General features: G+C 32.1%; 2 protein-coding genes across 2 annotated transcripts; both read right to left on the reverse strand.

The window, feature by feature from the left end:
* Positions 1-970: 970 nt before the first annotated feature.
* On the reverse strand, positions 971-7,667 carry LOC111715137 (blue-sensitive opsin; the record flags this gene model as incomplete). The annotated part of the gene is given in 6 exon segments (XM_023490403.1): positions 971-1,041; positions 1,720-1,812; positions 2,940-3,023; positions 3,631-4,045; positions 4,976-5,100; positions 7,379-7,667. Coding segments are annotated over 6 exon segments (851 nt in total), but the record flags the coding sequence as incomplete, so codon positions are not given.
* A 2,163-nt stretch (positions 7,668-9,830) lies between these two features.
* Positions 9,831-13,776, reverse strand: LOC111715140 (visual pigment-like receptor peropsin; the record flags this gene model as incomplete). Its single annotated transcript, XM_023490407.1, is given in 2 exon segments — positions 9,831-9,926; positions 13,613-13,776. Coding segments are annotated over 2 exon segments (249 nt in total), but the record flags the coding sequence as incomplete, so codon positions are not given.
* Between the last annotated feature and the right edge of the window lie 484 nt (positions 13,777-14,260).

Here is a 14,260-nt window from a genome sequence, read left to right on the forward strand (position 1 = left end):
GTGCAGGGGTCTAAAGATAAAAAATATTTTTAAAGAAAAATTCTTTAGCGCTGTTTAATGTTAATTCTTCAGCATAAAATCAAGTTTGTTATACTGAGAACAAAAAACTCTGGAATAGGAAACGCCTTTTATACCCAAGTTTTGATTTTTAGCAGTTCAATGAACACGAAACAAATAAATTGTGCAGTGTAAACAGGGTAATTTCACTTGAAAAAAAAGATTTAATAAGTTACTAGTCAAACTATAAATATATATTTATAACAACATAAAATATCCAATATACTTGATAGTTTCTAATATGTCGTCTTCTTATTCCACACTTTTCTGCTTTACACTGTATTTTGCCAGTTTGCTAGTTTTCTGGTTTATACTGTAGTTTGCCAGTTTACTAGTTTTCTGTTTTAGGATGTAGTTTGCCAGTTTACTAGTTTTCTGGTTTAAACTGTACTTTGTCAGTTTACTAGTTTTCTGGTTTACACAGTAGTTTGCCAGTTTACTAGTTTTCTGGTTTAAACTGTACTTTGTCAGTTTACTAGTTTTCTGTTTTACACTGTAGTTTGCCAGTTGGCTAGTTTTCGCAACTATTTTTCATGTGCGTAATTTTTTAAACATACCTTGGTTATTTTTTTTTTAAGATTCTTTAAATCGTATTTTTTTAACATTTTTTAACATCTTCTACACAATGACAAATTTATTCTCGAGAGAACATATATGCAAAAGCGAACCAAAAACGTTCGTGTTTGAAATAATTAACCCTTTCGCGATTGCACATGGGAATAAGGACTATTTTCAAGCCTTATCCCCCTCCCTTGTGGTTATCTTGCATAACTTAAAAACAGCTTACACTAGAACACTTAAACTTTATCACTTTCAATTCCATGAAAAAGGGCAAAATTACAAATAGGGGTGAAAACACACCCCCCATCTAAATTAGAAAAATATAGCCCAATCAGACAAGGGTTAAAACTACCTTGATTCCTCTCTTTTCATAAGTTTTTTTCTGAGAAACTCCGGCAGTTCATCCAAGGCGGATTTACGAAACTAAAATAGAAAAAAATTCAGCCATTTACAAAGGCTGAATCAAAACAAAAAAAACTGATAGTCGCCGCATATAATTTGCTGATCTTTTTATCTTAACGACCTGAGGCCGAATTTAAAGAACAGCCAAAAACCGGTTCCAGTTGAGCGCTGGATCAACTCTCGAATCACCGAATACAATTTCATGTGGAACCAAACATTTTTGAGTCGCGTCTCAAATTCTTACAATACGGCCTCAGATGTTCTAGAAATTGGTCATTTCAAACTTTAAATTCTTTTCAGATCAATATTTAGTCATATTCACGTGGATTTCCCATCACAATTTGACCCCTTATACATAACTTTAAAGCATTTATTATTAAATAACTTTTTGTTGGTATATACATTTTGAATATATATAAACAAATCTGTAAGTTTAAAGAGTTTTGAAATATAGACGAACGCACGTTTGATTTCAAATAAAAGAAACAGGATGCTTCTCTCTGTGGTTAGTTCAGTGTGTATTATGAAATATTTGTGTGTACAGTAAATACACAATATAGAATAAGAAAAATTGAGTTTGCGATAAGAAATCAAATCTTCTGTTGCTTTAGTTACGAACCTGATCCAATATCTTTGTTCGTCCAAAATATTTAATAAAAAGTTTTATTTTTCTTCCAAAAAGGTATTTTTCTAACTCACTGTAGGGTTGAGTATGAAGAATATTAAAGGATTCCAGAGTGTTGATGATTTAGCCATCTGCAGGGGAAACACAGTTACAGGAACAGGGATAGACTAAACAAACAAATTCAGGTTAAAGAGACTGTTCGCGTAATTTCAAGTGACCCTTGAAAAAAGGGCAATGCCCAATTTAAAACCTTACCCTTAAACCTTTGTGTGTATGTTGAGTACAGATATCTGTAAGTATACTTATCGAAACTCAACACAGCGCGCATAGGAATTTGCAGCTGAATAAAAGCGGATTTTGATAATTTTATACACACGTATCTCTGTACTTGACGAACACACAAAAGTTTAAAGGGTACCGTTGTAAATAGGGCATATCACGTCTACAGTTCCTTTAAGCTTGACATAACGTCTACAGTTCCTTTAAAGGGAGTGTTCGCGAAAAATGAAAGGGGATATAGGCTTAATGCGATAAAAAGCACTTTTGATCGCTACTAATCTTACTTCTATCTGTTGGGTCNTAAGCTTGATAATACGTCTACAGTTCCTTTAAGCTTGATATAACGTCTACAGTTCCTTTAAGCTTGATAAAACGTCTACAGTTCCTGTAAGCTTGATAAAACGTCTACAGTTCCTTTAGGCTTGATAAAACGTCTACAGTTCCTTTAGGCTTGATAAAACGTCTACAGTTCCTTTAAGTTTGATAAAACGTCTACAGTTCCTTTAGGCTTGATAAAACGTCTACAGTTCCTTTAGGCTTGATAAAACGTCTACAGTTCCTTTAAGTTTGAACGTCTACAGTTCCTTTAAGCTTGATAAAACGTCTACATTTTCTTTACGCTTGATGTAACGTCTACAGTTCCGTTAAGCTTGATATAACGTCTACAGTTTCTTTAAGCTTGATAAAACGTCTACGGTTCCTTTAAACTTGATATAACGTCTGCAGTTACTTTAAGCTCGATATAACGTCTACAGCTCCTTTCAGCTTGATATAACGTCTACAGTTCCTTTAAGCTTGATAAAACGTCTACAGTTTCTTCACGCTTGATGTAACGTCTACAGTTCCTTTAAGCTTGATATAACGTCTACAGTTTCTTTAAGCTCGATATAACGTCTACAGCTCCTTTCAGCTAGATATAACGTCTATAAAATACATGTTTGATTGGTCAAATTGGGATCGAAAGTGCCTGCTTGCTGGGACAAGGATTGAAGAGTTTAATCAGTGTGTTAAATACCTTACTGTAACCCAGAAGTGATCCAGCTGATAGAGCAGCGTAGGGAGACCAACAGAACACAAATACAGTGATCATCACAACAACCTATATATACTTTTTTTGTCTGTACTCTCTGTCTGTTTGTTTCTTTGTTTTCAAAAAAAAAACGTCAAAACGGCTTAACCGATCGGGATAGGGAAGGTCTATGGATACTCAAAATTACAAAAATGTGTGTCCAAAAGCTTTTGATTTTGTAAAATTTTGAAAATGCGCAAAACCAAATATTAAAAAATCCGCGAACTTTTTTGTTTACCACCCCCCCTCACTTAAATCCTGTATACGCCCCTGTTTAAATGTCATAAATGATCATTACTCGAAAATCCCTTGATTGATTTTACTATAATTTAGATTTGGGGATATTTTTAGCAAATCTATATATAAATTTGGGTGTCTGTTTGTTTGTTTGTATCCAATAAACGTCAAAACGGCTGAACCGATCGGGCCCAAATTTTTTGTGGGACATCACGTGACCACAGGAAAGGTTTGCGAATAAATAGTTTAAAGAAACAAAAACATGAATATCTAATCAATATTGAGTAGACAGAGCTTTTTTAAAATACCGTTGTAAATTGGCCATCTTCATCTAAGCCTAGAGGGTCACTTTAAATTGCGTTTACAATCCCTTTAATCAATGAATACAATGAATTCTAACCTTTCTGATCTTGAGAATAGCAAAGCCTGACGTGTAGATGATAATAAAGAGATAAATACAATCAATTCTAACCTTTCTGATCTTGAGAATAGCAAAGTATGAGGTGTAGAGGATAATAAGGAGATGAATGCAATGAATTCTAACCTTTCTGATCTTGAGAATAGCAAAGCATGAGGTGTAGAGGATAATAAGGAGATGAATACAATGAATTCTAACCTTTCTGATCTTGAGAATAGCAAAGTATGAGGTGTAGAGGATAATAAGGAGATGAATACAATGAATTCTAACCTTTCTGATCTTGAGAATAGCAGAGCATGAGGTGTAGAGGATAATAAGGAGATGAATGATGAACCCTCCAATGAAGAGATAATAATTGTAACTATTATACTGAGGATCGGTCCACGACGGAGCACAACTAAAATACAAGAAAATATTTTCAAATATGTTACTTCGTCATGTCAATGGCAAAATTAAGTTTTTAGATACTGAGGCCGAATTAAAAGAATTTGAGCCACGGTTCAAATTTAAGCGGCGGCTCAAATATGGTTGGTTTAATTCGGGTTTTTGGCGGATTTAAGACGCGGCTCAAATTCAACAAACAAGCAAACAGGGTTATCTACAAAGGATGAGACTGTAAAGACGACCGGAAAATGTGACGATCCCAAGATAAGTATTTTGTTTATAGATTTAGTAATCTAATGGAGTATTCTATGTCTGGCCAAAAGTTTACAGTTGAAGAAATCGTGAATATAAGGGAACAAACGTCTCTAATGTCTCATCCTTTGTGGATAACCCTGTTCAGTGTACACTGTACATTGCAAAGCCTAACATTTTGTTTGTAATTTCTATCGAAATCCTTTCAATATAACGCACATTTTGTACGCAAATACAAACGCAATGTTAAGGATTTATGAAAGAAATGAGTCAATGACGCAAACTAAAACTTGCTTAAACTTTTATCTTTGCAATCTGATGGTGAAACCTTTTATTTCAAAATTAGTGTTTTTTTATTAAATTCAATAGAATACATTATTTAAAATAATTATGATTGGGTTGCAAAGATATATTTTGTTGCAAAGACTCAATTTCTTCGTAAACTATCACAACATACTGTTCAAATTTTCAATCGTAATGCTTAAGTATTTTAATATTGTACATTAAGCTTTTTTCACAGTTTACAGCGTAAGAAGTGGACGCGCAAACGAGTGTCTCAAATCGGTATGTTTGTCTTTTTTAGCATTCAAGATTTTATTTATTAAATATTCACCGTTGTCTATCTGCCCAAAAGATATTATGGACTTATCAAAAATCAAAAAAAATTTTACATCTACTTTTTTTAACTTACCTCATCCCATTGGATTCTGGTACATACTTCCCCCAGCCCAAGAGGGGGGGCAGAGCCAGTGCCACCCCCCAAACCCAGCTCAATACCCCCAGACCCTTGGCAAACAAAGCCATGTTCCAATGACCCTAAAAGTGTAAACATTTAATTTTAAGAATTTAACATCTTTTGAACTTACGGTGTTTTCCATAAATACAGGAAAATTTAGTTTTTTGGCATTATGAGATGCGTGACATATTTAGACCCAATTTTTGTTATGAAATACGTAATTTTAAATATTTTTAAATTTTTTGTTTGGTCATATTAATTTTGGCATTTTGTGTTTTTTGGTTCATTTTCAAAAGTGTTATAACTCAATAAATTGAAAGACCGGAAAGATCATCTAAATTAGATATTTTTATTCTTTTTCCATCCGTTTTTTTACTTTGTGACTTTTTAAATTCTGAGATTTCTGGTGGTTTTAATCCTGAGTGTTTTAAATGCGTATAGACACCTCTATGGGCTTTTGCATTTTGTCATTCTGTTAAATATGCGATTTTTAATTCCAAGATTTTTAAATTTCTGTGCAATTGAATTCTGTAATTCTTTTAATTCTGGGATTTTTAATCAACATGAGACATTCTTTCTATTTCAGGGGATATTAGTTCCAACACTAACACTAGGCCAATTTCTAACACTTAGTGCTAAAAATGGGCCAAATGTGCAAAGGTAACTTTTTCAAGAGTATATATATTTAAATCCAAGACAAGTAGAACAAAATTGCACCATAAATTTGTAAAAAATGGCTAAAACTATATATTAAAACAATAAATGTCAATTTTAAACTGATACTAAGGTGTGAGAATTAGTTTTTGATGATTCGTGATTTCATTTTCGAACATATCGCGTTTTGGAACATATCCTGGTTTTGAAACAATTACCGGAATTCATATCAATGTCAATTTTTATGCATTTACGCACTTAAGTAACAAAAAAGATTTTTTGATAAGGCAAAATATAAAAAATAGAAAATAAAAACAAACTGTTCTTTTATAATTTAAAAATCATTACAGCATTGAAGCATTGAGAAATCAAAATATTGCGCTCTTACAATATATATTTAACTAGAAATGCGGGAAACTGTTTTTTTTAAATGCTTGAAAATAAATCATCAATGTTCTCTAATTTAACAGATAAAATGTGGAAACTTTGATCCTAGAAATAATTCAGAAGTTAATTTAGTTTTCATAAGATAATTTTTGTTTTCCGTGATTTATTTTGTAAGTTATGAAAGTGATTTTTGTTCTGAATTGTGAATTATATTCAAAAACGGGAAAGAGGGTTTTGTCTCAAAAGAGTGACAATGAATCAAATTCAGGATATGTTCGAAAATGGAAAACCTAATATTGTCTCGAAAACGGTCAAGAGATTTAATATAAAAAGAACTTCTATTATAATTTTGATTTAAAAAAAGTTTAAAATCAGGAATTGTGGTCCTCGTCATGTTAATAAAATGTTGGTTATAGTTTTTCATATCGACTTTTACTCTGGATAAGGGCCGGGATCCATTTCTAACACACAGTGTTAGAAATATGCCAAGTGTTAGTTTTTAAACTAATGTCCCCTGTATTTTATCAACGTTTGAAACAATACTTCACGTTTGTTGATTCAATTTAGGAAATCGAGTTGAAAACACTTCTTCAAGAAAATATAAGCTGTCTTCGGTATTTTTTTTGTTATTTTTGTATTTTGTATTCGGTAAATTTCATTGTTAAAACTAAAATTTTAACTTTTATAGTAGAATGAAATCAATTCTCCTTAAACATTTTTATTTAACATTCAGATATAAAGTTTCTTTTATAATTGACTGTGGAAAAAGTTAGACTCAAGTTACGAGATTTTAGATATTCCCAAGCATAGATTAATTAAAATAACAGATAGGAAACTATAAGATGTAATCTTTTCAAGATTTAGGGGTTTTTCGTTCACAATAACACTGAGGCAGAAACCCAAAGAGGTTATGCGCAGTCGGTGTAGAACAGGCTCTCTTCTTTCTTGTAATTCTACGCAGCATGCGCTTAACTCCTTTGGGCGTCTACCTCAGGATTATTTTGAACGAAAAACCCTAAATCTTGAAAAGACGACATCTAATGCCCTATCTGAATTTCAATTATTCTATGAATCCAGTAATTAATTAATTTTGCAAATCTATTAATCCATTAATCAATATGAAACTCCATTGTACTCTTCTAGACAAACCCTGTTTTCTTAATAATAAGCTATTTTTTAAGACACTGCAAACAGTATTTGCTTTAAAACAGCATAAAATTGCATGAAAGTCGTCTTCTTATTTTAGAGTTTTATAAACCCCACAATATCTAAATGTTATATATACTGATATCGAATTGAGAAGTTAAAGTAACTTACCTCGAAATGAACTATAGCCCAACGGTAAATAGAAACAGCTGTGAGTATATTAATTGAAACCATACCAAATAGTGTTAGAAGGAATCCTGGAAAAATAATATGTTATATCCTAGAAGTATCCTGTGTTATATCCTAGAAGTATCCTGTGTTATATCCTAAAAGTATCCTGTGTTGTAACCTAGAAGTATCCTGTGTTATATCCTAGAAGTATCCTGTGTTGTATCCTAGAAGTATCCTGTGTTATATCCTAGAAGTATCCTGTGTTATATCCTAGAAGTATACTGTCTTATATCCTAGAAGTATCCTGTTTTATATCCTATTAGTATACTGTGTTATATCATAGAAGTAAAGCATATTATATCCTAGAAGTAAAACACGCTATATCCTAGAAGTAAAACACGCTATATCCTAGAAGTAAAGCACGGCATATCCTTGAAGTAAAGCACGTTATATCCTAGAAGTAAAACATGTCATATCATAAAAGTAAAACACGTTATATCCTAAAAGTAAAACACGTTATATCCTAAAAGTAAAACACGTTATATCCTAAAAGTAAAACACGTTATATCATAAAAGTAAAACACGCTATATCCTAGAAGTAAAGCACGTTATATCCTAGAAGTAAAACACGCTATATGCTAGAAGTAGATCACGTTATATCCTAGATGTAAAACACGCCTTATTCTAGAAGTAGACACGCCTTATTCTAGAAGTAGCGCACGTTATATTCTAGAAGTACACACGCCTTATTCTAGAAGAAGCGCACGTTATATTCTAAAAGTAGCGCACGTTATATAATCTAGAAGTTTTTCATCATAAATTACAGTTCAGCTAGTCATGGTTTAAATTTAAGAGGAGTACATTAATCTTAGAATTTCCTTTTTTGAAAATTGAAGCTGCATAAGATAAATTCTCAAATAGAATTTATTTCCATTGGTTCTAGGATTTCTATACTGTTATATTAAATAATATATACAGAAGAAATCAGAAAATTTTAAAAAGTTAACCCTTGGTAAGTATAACATGTATAATATATAAAGTACTCTCTGTTTGTATGTCCGAACACCTTGACTAAATTGCATCAAACTTTGATTGTGGAACTCGTTAAGAAATTTCGAATTAAGGTTGAGTTGGTTTGACTAATATTCAGAGCAAAACTGGATTCCTAAGCCACTGTATTATAAATATATATGAAATAAACGTATATGTTATTTATATATTTGTCCAATAAAGGATTATTAAGTAACTATATTGAAGGATAAATGATAAACAACAGGAAACATGAGCATGCAAGCCAATATATTGTACTTATACAGTAACTAGGGCTGGGCAAGTTCTTTCAACCCGTTCGTTAACGAACAGTAAGAATCGTTCGTTCGTGAAGCCGTTTGTTCTTTAGCAAAGAATTGGACGTTATGTTCGTTAACGATATTTTCCGTTATTTCTTACAGTTTCCGTTCGTTAACAATCTCAATTTTATTTAGGACGTAAACAAACGATATTTTAGAAATCGTTAATTAACAGTGCCAGTGGTTAACGGGCCGTTGTAAATATAGCCATGGACAAATTTGAAGAGAACACTCAAAAACCTCAAAACATGTAAAAATAATTTCAAAATGCGAAATTTATTTTGAATTTCCTGTAAGCTTCATGTAGTCTTTTGTGAGATTTAAATACGAGAAAATTGACTAATTGTTACAGTACTACAGATATATTGCACAAATGCTACTTTAAAACAATATATTGTACTAATACTACCAATTTACAAAATTGCACGGATATATTTATATTATAATTCAGGTTAAGATTTATTTAATTTCATTCAAATTAAGATTTTTAATCTTTTTGTTCGAATGAAAGTAAAACGAACATCAAGTTTATTTTAAAAACGAAACCTGATGTTCGTTTTAATTTCATTCGAACAAAAAGATTAAAAATCTTAATTTGAATGAAATTAAATAAATCTTAACCTGAATTATAATATAAATATATCCGTGCAATTTTGTAAATTGGTAGTATTAGTACAATATATTGTTTTAAAGTAGCATTTGTGCAATATATCTGTAGTACTGTAACAATTAGTCAATTTTCTCGTATTTAAATCTCACAAAAGACTACATGAAGCTTACAGGAAATTCAAAATAAATTTCGCATTTTGAAATTATTTTTACATGTTTTGAGGTTTTTGAGTGTTCTCTTCAAATTTGTCCATGGCTATATTTCNATAGATAGATAGATAGATAGATAGATAGATAGATAGATAGATAGATAAATTGTTCTTCAAAAAACTTTGACAGTTGGCAGATTTACTTTTCGCAAGTATTTGATCCTTGCAAAAAGATTAAAAATTGAAAACTTATAAAAGTTGCAAGTTTTTGTGTGAAAGGCTGCAGATACCTCAAAAATAAAAATCAAGAAAAATATTATTTGTTGCGGATATAAAAATGAATACCTGTTTTTTTTTGCAGTACAGTACAATAACTGATAAGTTAAGAGTAACACTGCAGAAGAACAGAACGCTCAGGTACACAGAACAGATTACAAAGACCTGGACATAGCGTACATCATGTACTCATCAAAATTCATTTGTTGTCTTCACATTTTTTTTTTGGGGGGGGGAGGGTTAAGATTAGCAAATTGTAAAAATTGTTACAATTGTCACAATTGCAGTCATTTGTAAAGATGTTTTCAAAGGAGATTCCAAAAAAAATATTTGTTCTATTTTTAAAAAGTATACTTTGTGCTTTATTCATTCATTAACAAGAGCAAAACTAGTCAAAATTATTTGTCTGTGAACTACTTGCATAGATAAAGATAGATTGCGCATAAGACGACATTTTTCATCTTGAAAAATATAAATGTACAGAGATGTTTTAAAGATATTCCTATTATATAGATTAAATTCAAGTCGTCCTGCATACTGTCATGTTTCGTGGGACACCCTGTAAGTTGCTAACAAATATATAATTTATAAACATACAAAAATACAAATGTACATATATGATGAGCGAAGAGCTTTATTTTATAGACAGATATACTTTACAGATCCATGGATGTCTTGTATGCGTAGGTAAAAAAAATGGCTTTACGATATCTGATGTAAATCGTGTTGTATAATTTTTCCTCCTTAGTCGGGTATTTGATTCGTGACTAAACAAGTCATATGCTATCATTTTCATTGGTCACCTTTCCCACGGGCAGCCGTAGTACATTAAAATTTACGAGCTGCGTAAATTTTAAATTGTATTGTATCGCCCGTAAATTGGGTAAATAAATCAGACACTCATTAGGACTAGCCGGTGCAACAAGGTTGACGCGGTCAGACTTTAGGTTGAATTTACTTTTACTAAAGGGTGAGAGGTGTGTGATCCATAAATATCCAAGATGTAGTGCTTAGCCTCTTTACTTTTCAAAAAGATTAAATCAATCGCTAAAATATTTAATTAGCTGTTTCAGGATGTTGTTTTTTACTGGGATAAGAGGAGGGTTCANGAGCGAGAAAGTTTACTTGTATTCCCCCAATAAATATGATTAATATGTTTATTATACATAGATGCCACGACGCGACGTCTTTAAAATCTTAAATTAATGCTACATTTCTCTACTATAAGCATTAAAAAGTAATGCAATTTTGAAATGGTGCAACTCTATGTCTGTGAGTAAATTGCAGGATGTAGGCTTTACGGGCTGAGCGGAGGAAAGCAGGAGGTCATAAGCCACAACATTTTAGCTTTTTTGTCTTCCGACAGCATAAGCCACAACCGTAGTACGGTCTTCCATGTAACAGCATTTGAGTGTCTGGGCAATTCTGAGTTATTACGTTTTTAAATGATAAATTTAGTGCATTGAAATTGTGATTCTCAAAAATCCAACGACGTCATGCGAAAGATATAGAGAAAGAACTTTATATTCAAGTTTTTAATTGAAATTATGTAAACTGTTGAACTTATTTTTCCCAAAATAATTTTGATTATTCCTCTAAAATGGCTTATTTTTTAAAACATTATGAACAATAAAAAAGATGCACCATATCATACCCTTAATGTTCGAAGGGCGCCCATAAAACTTTGCACTATTTAACGAGACATTTTTTTGAGGAACTCTGGAATGCTCAGGTATAATTACAGTTAATAATGTGATTTTTATCATCTTTTCTTATTCTTTAGACTACCCCAGAGATAAGAGAGTTATAGAGATCGATTAACACCTATTATATGCGATATTTTCTACAGCATGTTCTACTGTGTACAAGTACTGTACACGACCAATCATGAGACATATGTATTTAAGGATCCTTTGAATAGGAAATGAAAAATCTTTAAAAATAGACAATATTCATAAAAGTTATGTTTTATGTTTAAAATTGGAATATTTCTTTAAAAGTTGTAAAACTTAACCCCTGAATGCAACAAGTGGCCGAGAGATGTCAGTCAGAAAACATTACATGGAACCGTAGCATGGCGTGCCGGGACAATATAGGCTGGCTCAGCCTATTTAGTGTATGAGTAGTCTGTTTAGTCTGTGGACTACCCCGAACAATTTGTCTCAGTGTCCTCAATGTGTAAAATTTTGTAAAATTTTCTTTGTAAAACCTCCTAAAAACACAATTCATTGATACTAAATAAACTTCTAAAATTTCTTAAAGGTAGGATCTTTTGCTTAATGCGGCAGGATTTTAAAAATCAAAATTTCAATGCCCTAAATTAATAATTTAAAAACTTCCGGAAGACTCAAATGATGTGGCATTGAAGACCGTATGGTTTTGACTCATGACTGCGGGAAGACTTTTTAAAAAAGATAATTTGTGGCATGGAAGGAGAAAATGTTGTGGCTTTTGGCCGCCTGCCTTCCCCCCTCACGGGCTTGTCTTTCCTTGCTCATCGGAGGTATGAATACTAGTGTTCCGATATTGGCAATTTTGCTTTTATTTTATAAATTTAAATCTGAACGAAATTCATAATATCTCCAGAAATAGTGAAAGCACAAAAGAGGCAGACCACATTTTTGAAATGCCAAGACTAGGGGTATTTTGCGATTTATTAAATCTAGAATTTTACTTCTAAAATTAGGTTTACGACGAAACTGCCGAAATTATTTCAAAGGTCAAAGACAACCCTCTAGATGTCTTGCTTCTGACATGTTTCGTAGGACACCCTGTGTAACATCCCCCTGATTTATAGCTGCCCCCCCTACCCCACTAAAATTGCTTTTTTACCAATATCCTTGTGACAAATATAAGCTTTTTCGAATAAACTTTAGAACTTCCAGCATAGTTAGTACTTTTTAAACAATTTGAATTTATTTAGAAAGTTTTCTTCTCAAGTTTTATGGAAACTTGAAATAAAAAGTCAAAGTCAGAATTTAACCCAGATCTAGAAAAACAGAAAAAATAAATCTTAATTACAAATACTTTATGGCTTCCATTCAGATGCAAATTCAGGGGGGTGCTATGGGGGCTCAGCCCCCCCCCTGGACCATTGAAATCTATGGATTTCAGGTCCTAACGGGTGCTGAGGCCCCCCCCTCTGTAAAGAAAAAAGATTAAGCCCCCCCCCCCTCCTGGACAAATTCTTGAATACGATTTATCTCGATAACCAATGTGATATAGAAAATATATCCAAAATATTAATTCCTTGCGTCTGCATAAGATGGAGATAAATACTATTCACGAGATTCAAAACAAAAAAGGTTTTTCTTAAGATTATAGAATCTATGTCTTTGATTTTCATATCATTGGTTTACAATAGAATAATTTTGAAAATTCAAAATCAAATACTGTGCAATTCAAGACAATTAAAGGAATACTGTGCAATTCAAGACAATTAAAGGAATACTGTGCAATTCAAGACATTTTAAGTAATTCTGTGCAATTCAAGACACTAAAAGGAATACTGTGCAATTCAAGACATTTTATGGAATACTGTGCAATTCAAAAAACTTAAAGGAATACTGTGCAATTCAAGACACTTAAAGGAATACTGTGCAATTCAAGACAATTCAAGTGACCTTTGATCCTAAAAGGTGCATGTCCAATTTACAAAAGTACTCAAGTATTGTAAATAATGATAAATTGTCGGTTTTTATCTTTTATAACAAATCTTTATTTAAAATATCTAAACTTTTAGGGTAGCGATGTAAATCGGACATAACCCTCAATATATGAAAGATCAATTGTAATAACAGGGGCAACATCTTTAATTTTGAAATGTATTTGGACCCTCTCTTGTTACCCACCCAGGATGGTAGATCGGGTTTTACAAGATATTCATCTCCAGCTTCAGCTTGAGCTCCAACCCTATCTCCAGGTTCAGGTTGAGATCTGTTTCCAGGATAGGATCCGTAAACAGGGGATTCGTGTGCAGTAAACAGTATTTCATAGTCTAGCATAGTCCTACGACAACTCTGAAAACAAAACCTTAACTTGTCAATCTCAACATAAGAAATGAGTTTTTTTGCGGAGGTAAAACTTAGCGATCCCATAACTCCTCATAGTTTTCATGTTGAACAGAATATTGAATACAACAAACTTGGTTCGGAGCACAAAACAAATTTAAGACTAATTTTATTCAATAAAATTTCAATATAATAGATGCCCAATTAACTCAGGATAGGAAGCCTATTCTTTTGTGAATTTGGTGTTAGTTGAAAGCAAAATGTGTTACCAGTGGCTGTAGTTTGATAATCAACTAAATACTTTTACTATTGCTGTATTTTATTTAAAATCAAAATTTGAGTTCATAATTCGTCTCCACAGTTTAATAGGTCTCAATGTAGGTTTTTAAACCAAACTACGATGAACTTTAAATATATGCGCTAAACTAAAAATTATATTATTTCAACCCAGTAGATTTTGAACCTTTTTCGATTCATTTTATGTTTATA

This window comes from Eurytemora carolleeae, unplaced genomic scaffold (assembly GCF_000591075.1).
Source record: "Eurytemora carolleeae unplaced genomic scaffold, Eaff_2.0 scaffold1233, whole genome shotgun sequence".
Classification (NCBI taxonomy): domain Eukaryota; kingdom Metazoa; phylum Arthropoda; class Copepoda; order Calanoida; family Temoridae; genus Eurytemora; species Eurytemora carolleeae.